We start from the raw sequence: 15,920 nt of genomic DNA on the forward strand, positions 1-15,920 counted from the left end.
CTGCCGAAACAATTTGGCTGGGGCTCTCGAAGCATTTCGGCACCTGGAAATAGAGGTGCTGAAACACTTTGAGCACATCCCTACTCTTTTTTCTATTGACTAGTTTCTGTGTTGTCTCTTGCTGTACATATTGCTGCAGAGCGTGTGGGCTTGTGTTTTTAAAATTACACTTGAATGTGTAACTTTTCACATTTATTCCAAATTTCCCCCAAATTTATTTGATATTAGGCAAATAAGAATAAACTTTCAGAACAACGTGCAGCTTTGAATCGGGGCCAGAACCCTTTGCCCATCTACACAGTCATAAATGTCAAAGAGAAACTTGTAAGCACTTTTGACTTCAGAGGTAGGTGTGTGCACATATAGTATTATTTAAAATGTTTGTTCTTGTAACAATTTCCAACAGTTCAAAAGCATGTACATAATTTAACGTTTACATGGATTTCATTTCCCCATTATGTAATAAGCAAATGCTATTTCTCTAGAAAGATTATTATTTTGCCTCTCTTCTTTGAATATATATTCTGTTTACTACATTGAACTATTACTACATAGTCATGCAACTTTGTTTCTGATGCTCTTATCTCTGGCACCACATCTGTTTTCCAGTATTTTGCTGCATCTAAATGTTTTACTCAGTGTACTGTGTACTTAGCATAACTTAATAGAAAAAATGCTTGAGTGCAACAGAAGATAACTTGTAATCCTGTAAATCATATTTATAATATCTGCCAAAATTGCTGAGTATATTGCCAAGTCCATGGCAAATGATAAAATGTCCCCACTTCCCTATTAAATTTCCATTGTAAACTGTTATAGGTTCCTGCAATTTTAAATAATTTCTGAGGTGTGTTATGCCAGTAGCTCATTACCCATGTTGTGAGCTGCCCAGAGAACAACTTGTTATGGGGTGACTTACAACAAATTTTAAAATAATAATAATAATAATAATAATAATAATAATAATAATAATAATAATAAGTATTAATTTTAATACAATTCTCTTGTGGTGTGGCATATAACGAAAACTCAAGACTTTCTGTCCATGTATATTCCCACTTAAAATTAATGTGATGCCCTACATCTTGTGCCCATATTTCTTTCCTGTAATATCTTATTTTAATAAGTGCTCCTTCTTTTTAAAAAAACACCCTAAAAAACAAAACAAAACCCTACTCAGACCATTCTGTTTCCATTGATTAAACTCTTCCAGTAATTCTCATCGGGTTAAAATTTGGATAATTTATTATTGTATTCATAGTAACCCATATTTATTGTGACATTGTTACTGTTATTATTATTATTACTGCTGTACTCTGGGAGCACTTGGGGCATAGCCTTTTTAATATCTATCCCACACACTCAACAGATTGTTTCCACATTTTAATATCTCAAGCACTGAATGAAATCCTTTAGATGGAAATAATGAAACCCATTGTATTTGGGAACATTTTAAAGATAGAGAGAAGGGAAGGGAACAGAATGTTAAAACAAGGCTGAAAAAACGGGCAGAGCCACCATTGTATGAACAGGTTCAAATAACCAAGGCCACTTCGCTCAGGGGTTGCGCTGTGCACCCCAGCCATGCCCCTGGCGTCACTCCCTGCATGGCTCTATTTTTGAGAAGCGTAGCCAGCGCCGACTTCCCAGCCTGGCCAGGAACACATCTCCCAGTCTTTTAAAGCAGGGAGAGCCACTCCTGGCCTCACTGCGAATGCAGCGCTGGCCAAAATTTGCTCGCAAATGGGGTATGTGGCCCCATTTGTGAGCGAAACCACATCCCCTGCGCCTGATGCAGGGGGCGTGGCTGGGGAGGCACTGGCAGCAGGGTGAACCAGGGCCACTGTGCCACTGGCTGAAAAGATCTGTGTTCCAATCATTTTGGAGTGGTCTTGCACATATTCTCTTAACCACTTCAAGTTACTAACACAGTGCAGAGGAGCAGATGCAGAGGAGAAAGGCTTGCTATAGTATTTAAGCTATAGGACTTCTTTTTCAGCCTTCCCGCCCCCCCACCCTTTGTCTCACATTCTCATCAACCTGCACCAGTATTAGTATCAACATTGGTAGATGGGCTGCCTGTAGCTCACATGCAAGAAGTACAGCCGCACCAGTGTCACCCCGTATTGGAGGATCAACTTGTGGGCTAGATAATGAGTGTGCCATTCAGCAGATTACTTATTCTATATGCCCCAACCCAGTTCCAAATCTGTGAAATTGGGACAAAGTCCATTAGTTGATGAGGGTACATTAGTATGACTAAAACCAGCTCCACACATGACTATTTTTAGGCAAATGTGTTTTTGCCAAGTGTATTCTGTAAACAAAGGGTAGTATGGTAATGGACATTACATATAGTTGACAAAATTGGTACTGATATTTGCACATCTGTTGCCATATCCTCCAGTTATCAGGCTGCCACATTTTACCATTGCAGCCAGATGCCATATAAAATTATACTCTCCCCTCAAGCCAAACCAGACATGGGTTGATTTTAGCTGAGTGAACGTACCATGAGAAATGTTTATCAGTAAGCAGATGTGGCCCATAAATCTCCAGATAGAAGATAAGACTGTTGACGTGCTGCTCCTAGCACACAGAGGGGACTAAATATCTGTGGCTGATATTGTGCAGACACAATGTTACTAGCCTGATGTACGCTTGCACAGTATGTCAGCCATTATAATTATTTTACATTTCTATCCCATCCTTCTTCCAAGGAACTTAGGTGTACTGAGTGTTCTCCCCACCATTTTATCCTTTTCCCCACGGTGAACTTGATGGGGCTAGACCGAGAGATAGTGAGCTTCATGTCTGAGTGCGATTCAGATCTGAGTTTCTTCACTCATGGTCTCAAACTCTAACCATATGTCCAAACTCTAGATTGCACTGGTTCTCAGTGTATGTTAAAACATAGTAGTAGTTGTGAGTGATTTTTTTTTTAAATTAGAGGTGTCAAACAAAGAGTTGTAGTTAATTGCCTGCCATTTAACAAAGTGATTGATTAAATTTTTAAAAATCCACATGTAACCAAAACCTCAATATCAATGGGTTGTTTGTTTGTTTTTTGCAATATTGAAAGAAGTAAAAGTATTTCCACTGTGGCTCACATTTGTGGGTATGTTGCACTGCTGCATCTGTGTAAATACTGCCAATGGTGTTGTGCAACAGGATGGTTTTGCTGCACAAATGCAGTTGTATGACATGGTGCCCAATAATGTTATGTTGGAGAGGAAAATCATTCGCAGTGTGGGTGGTGCTCCAACCACTCATGTTGCCCTGCACAGTCTGTGAGCCAGTGAGTGGCCATCTCTAACATTTCTTTTCTATTTCCGATTATGCAAGAACCGAAATATCCTCAGAATGAATGAGTGCATACTTAATTTGCAGCCCAACCAATTAAAATGGGTCTCCACTGATTTAAAGAAAAATTTGATTTTTTAAACCTAATGGGAAGTACATTTTAAACAGTTGCTGTTATAGTCAGTCGAAGGCTTTCATGCTGTCTGTACCAATGGCTTTAATACTTATTTTAAAATAAACAACTTCCTTTCATTGAGAAGCCAAGTCTGTCTCCATGCCCACTGCTAACGTTTGTAATGAAAACTGGTGGTTCAAAGTGTAAGATATAATTTACAGATGAATTAAGAAACAATTGCAGTATTGCATGAAATTACCTATGGTTTGTCCTCCAGGATATAATTCGTAATATTTTTCTGGCTATTATAGAAGAGATATTTTCACACCACCTTTGATATTCAGTTTTTGACATTTGGTACTATACAAAGTAGGGCACTGACCATTAGTTATTTCTTCTTACGAAGGTATTGCACACAGATACAACTTTTGTGGTGAAACTGGGACATCTGTTGGGGCTGTCTGCTTGGTCCTTTTTTTGTTCAGTGTTTATGTTAATAATCTTTATATCTCTATAAAGACTATATAGTATCTTCTATACCATTTTATTTGCAGAATGGGTGGAATTTTCTCCTTATGAAGTGGGGTTTTTGAAATATGGCACCAGCATTCGCACAGAAGATTTTGATAGTCAGTTCTTCATGGGGAAAATAGTGAAGAAGCTCCCAGAATCCCGGATTTGTTTTCTGGAAGGTAATCATGTGGTAAATTGGAAAAAACAGGGAATATCAATTTTTATGTGATTCTTGGCTGTTGGTTTTGTTTCCCCCACAAACTGTGCTGCAATGAAATTATATCAGGATCCCTTATGTTGTTTTTAATAGGGATGTGGACAAATAGAGTTTTTAAAATTCTATTTGTGCCCAAAACAAATCACCCCTGATTTGTTTTGTATCCAAATCTACCCCTTCCAAATCACCCCAGATTCATTTTGTATTTGCTTTGATTCGATTTGGATTTGGACTGATTCGGACCATAATGAAAGCCTTGGCATGCATGTATGCTGAGAGTAAAATAAACTTGGAGCCAGTTCATAGTTTCAAATCTATATAAGGAGTCTTTATTGGTGAACTCCATTCTAGATATTAAAGTGGAGAGATGGGATCTCTAATCTACCTATGTAGCTGGATGCAGAGGGATGGTTTCTGCATCTCTGCACACATGGTGCAGGGGAGATGAGCTTGCATATTGCAAGGGAGAAAAAAAGAGGAAGAGGAAGTGGCAAGGCAAGAAGGAAGGAAGTCCCTCAGAGTAGCAATCTACATATCAAAGGGATAGTGTCAGAGCAGTAGAGAAGGGGTGACCAGTGTCTTAACCCCTCTAGCCCTCTGACTCACTAATCTGTCCCCCTCTGTCACTGAGACATGAGACAGCACAAAGTCCTTCACTTCCAACAGTGACAACTGGTGCTAGATCACAGTATTGCTCTTTAAACCATGATACTTAATAAGTCAGCTGACATGAGTCAATATTTAAAGTAGTTTGCTGTTTTTGTGTACATTGCTTTTGGAATCATGTACGTTTGACTGGAGAGAGATTATCTCGATTAATTTGAATTGATACAGTTGTTTTCCCTGTGTGGTTGAACTTGCAGGCATCTGGACGAATATTTTCTCTCCAAATCTGCTGGATGGTTTGTACTGGTCCTCATCACCAGAAGAGTTTTGGGAACGATGGGTCAAAGACATGGTAGAGAGTAAGAGCTTCACTACTGACTTTATTCCTTAGTTTATTCCTTGCACAGCTGTTCTGTGCATTTGAAAGGAGAGATGAAGACAGATAACATCTTGCCTCTCCTGCTTTTGGTCTTTTAATCAATGTGAGTGACAAAATCAGCTGCCATGCCATTGCTGTTACCTGTGGAATACTAGTATAATTTATATAGCTTTTGCTGTGATAATACAGTAAACCCTGGAGATGTACATGGTGGCTAGAATTAGGACACAAAGCCGGCAAGGCTGGCGACCAGCGACCCCCACCGTCTTGTCACCCAGCCAGGCACCCTCTGGCCACAGCAGGTGGTAGGTATTGGGGAGCATGTGCCTGTCCTCCCTGACCTCGAGAACGTCTTTCCCTAGTGATTGTGTAATATTGCAGAGCATGGCCAGGAGGGTGGGTGAACAGGCAGCCATGGGGAGGGGCGGAGGGCAGCGAATGTGGCTTCCACAGGACCTTGGCTGCTGCCTTCCCTGCTGGCTTTGTGCCCTAAGCGGGCGCTTAGCTGACTTTAATGGGCAGACTGGTCCTGGGTGGGGTAAATGTTTGAGCATCATTGTGTTAGTGAGCAGGACTGGTGACATACTCAGGTGCATGGTGTTACTCTTCAGGACTTTTTAAAAGGAGAAGGAAGGTCCCTAAGTCCACCTCTGTCTCCGCCTCAGTCCAGAGCTTTGTCCGCACTTCACTGGGTGCATCCCCAGCATTTCTTGGGAATTCTTTCTGGTAAGAGAAACCCTTTTGCATTATAGCAGAGTGCACAGAGGCACAACACAGCGGAATATGGTTAGGCATGCATGTATACTGAGAGTAAAATAACTTGGAGCTAGTTCATAGTTTCAAAATCAATATGAGTATTTATTAGAGAACTCCATTCTAGATAGGAAAGTGAGGAGTTAGGATCTCTAATCTATCTATCTAGCTGGATGCAGATGGATTCTGCATCTCTGCACACATGGTGCAGGGAGATAGGAGCTTGCATGTTGCAAGGTAGAAGGAAGGGAAGAAAAAGAAAAAGGAAAGAGGAAGTGGCAGGCAGGCAGGCAGGAAGTCCCTGAGATTAGCAATCTAGATATCAAAGGGATAGTGTCAGAGCAGTAGAGAAGGGATGACCAATGTCTTGACCCTCTAGCCCTCTGACTCACTAGTCTGTCCTATGTCATTGAGACAAGAGACAGAGCATAGTCCTTCACTTCCAACAGCCTTGGGGATGGCAGTTGCCGATTTCATTGCCAGGAGGCTAGGCTGCGATGTCGCTGGTGGTAAGTGGCCCTGTTGTAGGCAAAATGACTGGGCTGGCGGGGTGTCCACCTAACCAATTCAAAACCAGCCCTTTGGTGCAAACACATGACAGCCTCGATTGCTCTGATTGGGGCATGGGGAGCCTTTGCCTTTTTACATTCTGTGTCCAGTGTGGTGTTTCTATATTGGTTTATTGGGGGTCGGGAGGTTCTTAGCTTTTAGGTGCCCTTTGGCAAGAGGGGCAGTGATGCTTTGCATGGTGGCAGATTTAATTCAGCACATCCCAATTTGTAAACAAGTCAGAGGTAATCCTACAAAGTTGATTTTGGAGAAGGTTCCAAGAAAGCAAGAGACGTGGCTCTTGACTCCCCCTCTCCAGTGGTTTTTTCTGGTACTGTGCCTTTAAATAAGGAAGTCTCTGAATGTGGCATTCCAAGCCGCAGGTTGCTAGGAAGCAGAAGGTAGAGCATTCCCTCTGAGAAACAGCCAAGGAGAAAAGCAGGCTGCTGAGAGCGGATGTATTTTGGAGCTAGTCTGCGCCTTCTCCTCTGTGGAAGGAGCTTCAGCATGAACCCCAGGCTGCAGCGTGCACCGAATTCTAATGGAACAACATAGTCAGCAAAACTCCACTTTTAACAGCCTAGCTAACTTCAAACTGAGGTTTCCAATGGAGATTTCCAGGCACTAATGGAGCCACGAGGAAATGATGCATTCAAATGGTCAGAAATGCTAACCTCAGGCATGTTTGACAGCAGTTTGGTGTTTTGATTGAAAGAGCATTATTTCCCCTGGTCTCACATCTAAAAGACAGAAGCAGCAGGAATGCAGAAAGCTGTGGAGAGACTCTAACTTTGTGATTGCCCAGCATTTTCCTTGACCTTCCTATCATTCGGCTACAAGTTTTTTTTAATATTGTTATCTGCTGTATGATGTGTATGGAAATGTTTTGATAGAAAAGTGAAGGGTAAACAAATGAATAAATAGTTTACTGGAGTTTCCAGCTTGCGAAGCAGTATATTTCTGCTTGCTAGATGCCAGGGTAAACAACAGATGGCCATCAACTTCATGCCATGCTTGTAAAGGACCAGAGGCATCTGGCTAGCCCCTTGGGGAAACAAAATGGTCTGATCTAGCAAGGCAGTTCTTACATTCTCATGTCCTTGGCTCTTCCCATGTACCAAATGGCTTGACTCATTTGATTGGGTCATCTGAAGCTTTGTGCTCTACAAGCAGCTTACTGTAGAACCCTTTCTTGGTCTTGCTCCCTATTTCTGCCATTCTACAGTCTCTGGATTGCATGTGTTGAACTTTTGGGATCTGACATGTGAATGATCTTGGTTTGTGGCACTGGAGTGCATGGATTGAATGTAGTGCTTTTTTAGTCTCTTTCAGCATGATTATTCTTGCATAAATGTCCGTTAACTAAGTTTTTCTTGTATTCCCAGGGAGCATCTCAGATTCATCCTACCTTTTCCCATGGAAAATGGTTGCATAAAGAAATTTGCAACCAACCCTAAAATGTTATGTTGTGGTGGGAAAGAAAACTTTCCAGAGATTAATTTTCCTCCTTTTTGTTTTGTTTTGTTTCAGGTGAGGATAACAACTCCTATGATGGATACACAATCTACAAGCCTCCCTCTGGTGCTGGAAAATTCTGTAAAATTTTTAATGACATTTTAACTGATCGTCCTTTAAAGGAGGGAACTCACAACTTCCTGAGAAGCCTTGACTTTTGTAACAATTATTTGGAACAGAAAGATTTTATTTATTGGAGAGGTAATTAAAAATTTACTACTCCCTGAAAGTTGTAGGCCGAATCAATTTAAAAGATCTCCAGCCAGTTTTCAGACTTCAGAAATACAAGGAGGCCGGTTACACCTCTGGAGCATTCCCCCCTTTCACTGAGGTAGATTTGAAGCTGTGAGAAAACCTTTTGTAATATAGCTTACATAAATTTAAGTTTACAGTGGTCCCTCTACTTACGAAATTAATCTGTTCCGAATGCACATTTGTAAGTTGAAAAATTCGTAAGTCGAAAAGCGGTTTCCCATAGGAATGCATTGGGAACGGATTAATGCGTTCCGGAGCCTAGAAAAAAGACCCAGACCCCCAGTAAGGCTTGCAAACTGCACAGGAACATTTCTTTTCAAGAATAAACAGGCAGTAAACAGGCAGGCAAGTCAAGGAAACCGCATGTAAAATTTGTAAGTCGAGGAAACCCCATCTAAAAATTTGTAAGTCGAAAAAACCGCATCTAAAACCGGATCTAAAACTGCCGTTTGTAACTCGAAAAATACTTATGTCGAGTAGTTTGTAAGTCGAGGGACCACTGTATATAAAGGATAATGCTTCAGTGTACTCCTTTTCCAGGGGTGGGGGGGTGCGGTTAATGGGAATTAAGCAGATTGTTAAAGGAGATCAATGCAACCGTACAAAATCTTAGGAATGACAGAAATTGTTAATAACTTACATCACGTAACTTTGATGCAATTCATTTTCTTGTTGTCATAATACGGTTAAAACATGTTTTTCAGATACTGTGTTGGATACTTCTCCTTACAAGCTGACACCAACTGAAAAATCCCTCTGCTTAATAGACATAGGATTTTTTGTTAACAATAGTGGGCCACCACTCCTCAAGCCAGAGAGGAATGTGGATGTCATCATTGCTTTGGATTATGATATGAGTGAAGTCTTCAAGGTGAGAAGAAGTACTTTGTCTGTTGTGGTTGGTGTATGTACTGTACCTTTGGAAAGGTAGCATCCCCAGCACTCTCTGAAGAGGGCAATGGCCATGCTGGCCTCAGTTCTTGAGCATCCCATTTAAAAGTAGCAAAGCAGTAGGGCACTGGCGGAGCTGTCTGAAACAAACTATGAGGGACATGGCAACACCAGGACCGTATGCATGGAATCTTTTAAAGTTACTCTTGACTAACTTCTCTCATTGATTTCAGTTGTGTTTAGTCATGTCTGTATTTTTGTATTCAAACTCCACCTTTCAGCCATTAGGAGCTCTCAAGGTGGCCCATCAGGATATTTTGTATGTGTTACTTAGGGGTGTAGTAAAGTTGGAATGGATCCTGGGACAAAAAGTGCAGCCCCTCACCTGCCAGCCTTCTTCTTTGGAGAGGAGGGAGTGGGACACTGAAGAGCAAACTGTTGCTCTGCTGGCAGCAGGCCCCCTTCTTCCCAGGGACATTTGTTGAATGAATGAATGAATGAATGAATAAACATTTTTTCCCTTGCCTTGTTCAATTATAGCTTTGCCCCGGTTATTTCTAATTCTTAATTCTAACGCTTAATTCTAGAAAGCAAATTGTGTCTCTTTCTGCTGGTTTCAACGTTGTACTGTTTGATGTCTTATCCAGCAAATAGAGATGATGGCAAAATACTGTGAAGTGCAAGGTATCCCTTTTCCAAAAGTTGACCCAACCGAAGAAGACAGAAAGAATCCTAAGGAGTGCTATGTGTTCTCAGATGACGATAATCCCAAAGCTCCAATACTGGTTTATTTCCCACTGGTGAACTGCACCTTCAAAGAGTATATAGCACCAGGTAAGTCTGATGCTCATTGATTTGTGTAGCTCCCAGTGTTGAGCATTGCCAGAGTTGTTTTCTCAATATTTTGCTTTATCCATATTTGTTGGCTCACCTAATTGGGGCTCAGCTAAGCCTTTTGTAAATGGCATTTCTGTGATAAAATTGCACCTAGGAAAAAGGTTAAGAAGCTCCTTTCCCCCATTTTGTCATTTACTTCAAACTTCAGGCTCGGGAGCTGCATGTGCATAAAACCAAACACCACCACAGCAAAACATTCCCAAACAGAATCACAGAAGTACACAAAATGTGTATGTGCAAGGAGGGCACCAATAAAGGCATAATAAATCTGTTTTGAAAACCCAGGGGGAAATGGGCAATAATATTGCACTGGTGATCAGCAAGGAGGGGGTCTCAAGACTTTTTTTTTTAATGGCCCAAGTGCCAAATTTATACATCCAAATTTATAAGATTGCTTAAATCTGGCAATCCTATAAATGCACAAAGACTGGCCTTAGCCTAGGCGCCTGGTTTCCTGACCACTAGGCCTGGGCGTTGGTTGCAATGGCCTGCTATTCAGGCACACGCCTAACGTGGCTCAGTGATGGTGAGAAGTTGCACATATGTACTGCCCTTCGAGCATGATGCAGCTGCTGTGGGCATTCCATTCCCAGCCCAAGGCTCCATTGTTTCCAGTGGAAGTCGCTCTGAACAACTGCAGTGCACAGTGCTAAGTAGCTGGGCAACTACTTGCTTGCACAACCCCATTGGGGCTGTCTGTCATGTGCGCAGCAGCACCCTCGGTGTTGTACGTCATGCTGCCTTGTGTCCTGAGCTAGACTATAGTGCTCAGACTTGTAGTTATGCTTGTTAGCATAGCAGCCAGTGGCGCTCTTTGGACTGGACTTCTGGGCAGAGGTCCAGTCTCCTGCAGGTCTGGGGGGCTTCAAAATGCTGGTCTGGGGGTCCTCCAAATGCTGAGCGGCCTGCTAATTTAAGTAGCAGGATTGTCCATGCAAAATGTGTTCTCTCTCTCTCTCTCTGCAAGTCAGTGGGAAGTATCTTATTCAGAATCGTTTCTAAAAATGAAAACAAACAAAAAATGTTTCCAGCTTTCCCTGAAAATGTATTGCAGCTTATCTGGTGGCAGCAGGGTGGGGCCCCACAAAAGGCCTTTAGGTACAGGCTCCAATATTACCTAGGTGCACCTCTGATAGCAGCCCATGATCCACAATCACCCTCCCTTAATGCTGCCAAAGTTTCTTGCCAGGAGCTTTCCCAGATAGCAGCCTTTACCATGAGTTTACTGTGAGTTTGAATTTGCGCCCCCCGCCCCTCCCCCCAATGAATGCAACCAGTGGATTTTTTTACTCCAGACATAAATCAGGCTAGGCTCTAACGTGTAATGAAAAACCTGAGTCGTGTGTGAAGTTCTCCCCACTATCTTGCATGGACTTCGGCACGAATCCAGCTGATGTGTGAATGCACACCCTCCATTCCAGTGGAGAAGTGAGCTAAAAGCCCCGTCTGGGAATGCTCCAGGTATTCCTTATATAATTCTGGCCAAGTGTCAATATAAACAAAAATATATTGGCTGCTTATATAGTAGTTCTTTATTTCGGTCAATAACCAGAAAACTCCATTCAAACATTAGATTGATAGACAATAAAACAACTTTTATATACCAATAACCCAATGCTTATATATTTGGGGAGTAATTAACTTGTTGCAGTTTCAGAAAAGCAATTAATGACTTTTATTTCAAGACTTACAATAATTAGAATCATGTTTATGGAAATACTTCTGTGGCTGAATATTTGACAGATATTAATGCTGAATATGTTCTTAATGCTTCACTGTAGTGAAGCATTGAAATGTATCCATTCAGGGGCTGAAAAAGTGACTTGCTTTGTGCAACTAGTGAGCAGCATCTGACTCTCTGTATGTAGGGGTTTAGGGTTCCTTGTTCTTTATTCCAGTAGCTAATTATCAGGATAGCCTTCGTTATACAAGGATGGAAGAACAGTGCTGGAGAGAGTCTTCTGCATTGTTACAGATGCATTGCCTTATACAAAGGCGGATCATTGGTCCATCTAGCTCAGCATTGTCTACTCTGGCTGGCAGTGGCTCTCTAGGGTTTCAGACAACTCTTTCCCAGCCCTACCTGGAGATGCCAGGGATTGAACCTGGGATCTTTTGCATTGTCCTCTAGAATTAAAATCTTTGCTATGCTATACTTTTCTGTATAACATATACTGAGAGAAGCTGGATTGGAATAAGATGAGTGTGGTTTCAAAGTTGGAGGAAGAAACATCAATAACCTGTGCTACGCTGATGACACCACTCTGATAGCTGAGAATGTGAATGATGAATGTGAATGACTTTCTAGTAATGAAAGTCAAGGAGCACAGTGAAAAAATGGGATTACGGCTAAATGTAAAGAAGACTAAACTAATGACAACGGGTACAGCAATCAGCCTCAGAATTGATAATGAAGACATTGAAGTGGTGGATAGCTTCTGCCTCTTAGGATCGACCATCAACAGTAAAGGCTCCAGCAGTCAAGAAATACACCTCAGACTAGCACTTGGTAGGGTTGCAATGAAGGTCTTGGAAAGGATATTTAGATGCTGTGACATGTCTATACCTACAAAGATTAAAATCATTAGGACCATGGTTTTTCCTGTAAAAAGTGCTATGGATGTGCTATGTGCTATGGAAGAGTGCTATGGATGTGAAAGCTGGACTTTGAAGAAGCAGGACAGAAAAAGTATTGATGCTTTTGAACTCTGGTGCTGAAGACTTTTGAGGATAACATGGATAGCTAGGAAAACAAATACATGGATCATAGAAAAAATCAATCCAGAATTTTCACTCAAGGCACAATGACCAGGCTCAAGCTATCATACTTTGGACACATTATGCAAAAACCCAGCTCCATTGAGAAGTCCATAATGCTGGGAAAAGTTGAAGGAAAGAGAAGAGGACGACCAGCAGCAAGGTAGATGAACTTGATTATGACATCAATGAATGCACCACTGTGAGATTTTAAAGGCCAAGTTGAAGACGGATCATCCTGGATAGAATCTATGTGATCACTAAGAGTCGACACCAACTTGATGGCACTCACTCACTCACTCACTCCTTTTCTAGAGTAACTAGTACAGACAACTTGGTCTATGTCATACTCAAATTCCTTTTTTTAGTACTTCTGGGGATGGAGTGTGGCAGTGCTATTTAGTATAGGTGAAGGAGCAGTTTTCTCCCCTCCCTTAAATATCACACCACATGTGATTCTTCTTCAGGACAACTTATATCTCTATTCTACACGTTGGTCCTGCATACTGATGACAATTTCACACACACACATTTCCAAACAATGTTATATTCCATATGGATGGGGTGTTTGTGTGTTTGTGTACCCTAAACTATTTAGGGTAGTTAAATCCACAATGGATTGTGAGCAACTCCAAAAAGATCTCTCCAAACTGGGGGACTGGGCGACAGCATGGCAAATGCGGTTCAGTGTAAGCAAGTATAAAGCGATGCACATTGGGGTTAAGAGACACCAACTTCATATATACGCTGATGGGATCTGAGCTGTCGGTGACTGACAAGGAGAGAGATCTCGGGGTCGTGGTGGACAGCTTATTGAAAGTGCCGTCTCAGTGTGCGGCAGCTGTGAAAAAGGCAAATTCCATGCTAGGAATCATTAGGAAGGGGACTGAAAATAAAAATGCTAATATTATAATGCCCTAATACAAATCTATGGTGCGGCCACATTTGGAGTACTGCATACAGCTTTGGTCACCGTACCTTAAGAAGGATATTGTAGAACTGGAAAAGGTTCAGAAGAGGGCAACCAAAATGATCAGGGGCCTGGAGCACCTTCCTTATGAGGCTAGGCTACAGCACCTAGGACTCTTTATCTTGGAAGAGAGGCAACTAAGGGGACACATGATCAAAGTGTATACAATTATGCAGGGTAGACAGAGAAATTTTTCTCCCTCTCTCACAACGCTAGAACCAGGGGTCACCCCATAAAACTGAAGGTTGAGAAATTTAGGACCGACAAGAGGAAGTACTTTTTCACATAGCACATAATTAATCAATGGAATTCTTTGCCCTGGGATGTGGTGATGGCCACCAGCTTGGATGGCTTTAAAAGGGGCTTCCAGAGTTGCCAGAACCTAAGGGGTATACTTGTGGGTCAAATGGGCCGTAAACCAGAATTTGGCTTTTTAAAAGCCAAATCTGGCCACCTAGGCTTAGATAGATTCTTGGTGGACAGTTCTATCAATGGCTACTAGTCTGGTGGCTGTGGGCCATTTCCAGCCTTAGAGGTTACATATCCTAGCTGTAACCATCATTTCAAGAGGTCTGTACTCATGTTCAGTTTTAAAATGTTTTGTATGTCATTCATACACTGACATGTACATGTATACTGTATTTACCTAATCCTAGCCCCCCCCCCCAAGTTCTTTGATGTTAGAAATTGGGGGGTTGTCTTAAATTTAGGATCCTCTTCCTTTTGGGTAAATAGTATAACCTATATTAAACCCATATTTTCTAAGGGGGTCATCTTAAATTCAGGGTTGCCTTCTGTTTGGGTAAATACGCTATGCCCTTCTCTATGGGGAGATTAGTGCAACATAACGCACAATGTCTGAATAGAAGTTCTATTTTATATGGAACCCATTTGTTGGCTTTGAAGTAGCAAGCTTTGAAGTCTTCAACTGAAAACCAGAATGAGAATCCAAAGTAAAACATATTCACTGGTGGTTCTTTTCTTTATTTTTCAGGAGTGAAACGTACTCCTTCACAAATGAGTGGAGGTGAAGTAAATGTGGGCCCACATGAATCTCCATATAAAACATTGAATCTAACCTATTCTTCTGAAAACTTTGACAGACTGTTAAATCTAAGCACCTATAATATTCTCTTTAGCAAAGACCGGATCCTACAATCCATCCAGCGTGCAATGCAGAAGAGGCTAAACATTCGGCCAAGAAATTTGAACACCAGTTCAGTCTAGAAAATAATTCTGTCTCCTAGATGAGTGGAGGCTTTAACATTCAGCTATGAACAATTAAAATTGTTGGAGGTACAGCAATCATTTATTATATACAGTAATGCAGTTTGTAACTGACATTTGCATACTTCCTACCCTGCCCAGTTTGAGTTGGTAGTTTTCAAATGCTTATTTATTAACTTTTTTTCCTTTTTTTGCTGCTGCCATCCTAATTTGGGCTCACACTTAGTTGGTAACTGGTGGAGAACTCAAAAATAGTTTCAGGAGGCGGTATTGAGGACACTCAGTTTTCTCAGGTTATTTTGAGCCAATATTAAACATAGTGCCATGAATGTATTGTAGCACATGTCCTTACTGATAGGTTAATAAAACCTATTGGAAATAATGGGTTTACTCTTTATTTTTTATTTTATTTATACACTGCCCTTCACAAACTGGCTCAAGGTGGTTTACATTAAAGTCAAAAACACATAATAAAACAATTAAACCCCATTTAAACCAGATTAACATTAAAATTAGATCTCAGTAAAAGCCAGGCTAAAGAGATGGGTTTTTAAGGATGTTCTGAAGGCCACCAAGGAAGATAATCCTCTTATATCCACAAGGAGTATTTTCTACAACCCAGGGGTGACAACTGAGAAGGCCCAGTCCTAGGTTGCCACCAGATGACCCGGTGGCACCTGACGATGAACCGCTCAAGATGATCTTAATGAGCAGTGGGGATCATGTGCAGGCCTGCTCAACTTAGGCCCTGCAGCTGTTTTTGGATGACAACTCCCATAATCTCCAGACACAGTGGCCAATAGCCAGGGATTATGGGAGTTGTAGGCCAACATCTACAGGAGGTCCGAAGTTGAGCAGCCCTGTGTATAAAGGCGCTCTCTCAGGTAACCCGGACCTACGTTACTCTTTTCTTTATTTTCAGCTGTGTCACTCTTGTGTGGCATATGTGCAACTTGCATGCATGCAGAGTTAA

General features: G+C 41.5%; 1 protein-coding gene across 1 annotated transcript in view; it reads left to right on the forward strand.

Moving 5' to 3' along the window:
- LOC128352414 (cytosolic phospholipase A2 beta-like) overlaps positions 1-15,329 on the forward strand; it is a 64,062-nt gene extending 48,733 nt beyond the window's left edge. The window contains exons 16-22 of the mRNA XM_053313015.1: positions 229-346; positions 3,973-4,110; positions 5,012-5,113; positions 7,966-8,151; positions 8,910-9,076; positions 9,744-9,930; positions 14,715-15,329. Coding sequence (XP_053168990.1) covers positions 229-346; positions 3,973-4,110; positions 5,012-5,113; positions 7,966-8,151; positions 8,910-9,076; positions 9,744-9,930; positions 14,715-14,947 — 1,131 coding nt within the window. The 3' untranslated portion in view covers positions 14,948-15,329. The remainder of the gene's footprint in view (positions 1-228; positions 347-3,972; positions 4,111-5,011; positions 5,114-7,965; positions 8,152-8,909; positions 9,077-9,743; positions 9,931-14,714) is intronic.
- The last annotated feature ends 591 nt before the right edge of the window (positions 15,330-15,920 follow it).

This window comes from Hemicordylus capensis, chromosome 1 (genome assembly GCF_027244095.1).
Source record: "Hemicordylus capensis ecotype Gifberg chromosome 1, rHemCap1.1.pri, whole genome shotgun sequence".
Classification (NCBI taxonomy): Eukaryota; Metazoa; Chordata; class Lepidosauria; order Squamata; family Cordylidae; genus Hemicordylus; species Hemicordylus capensis.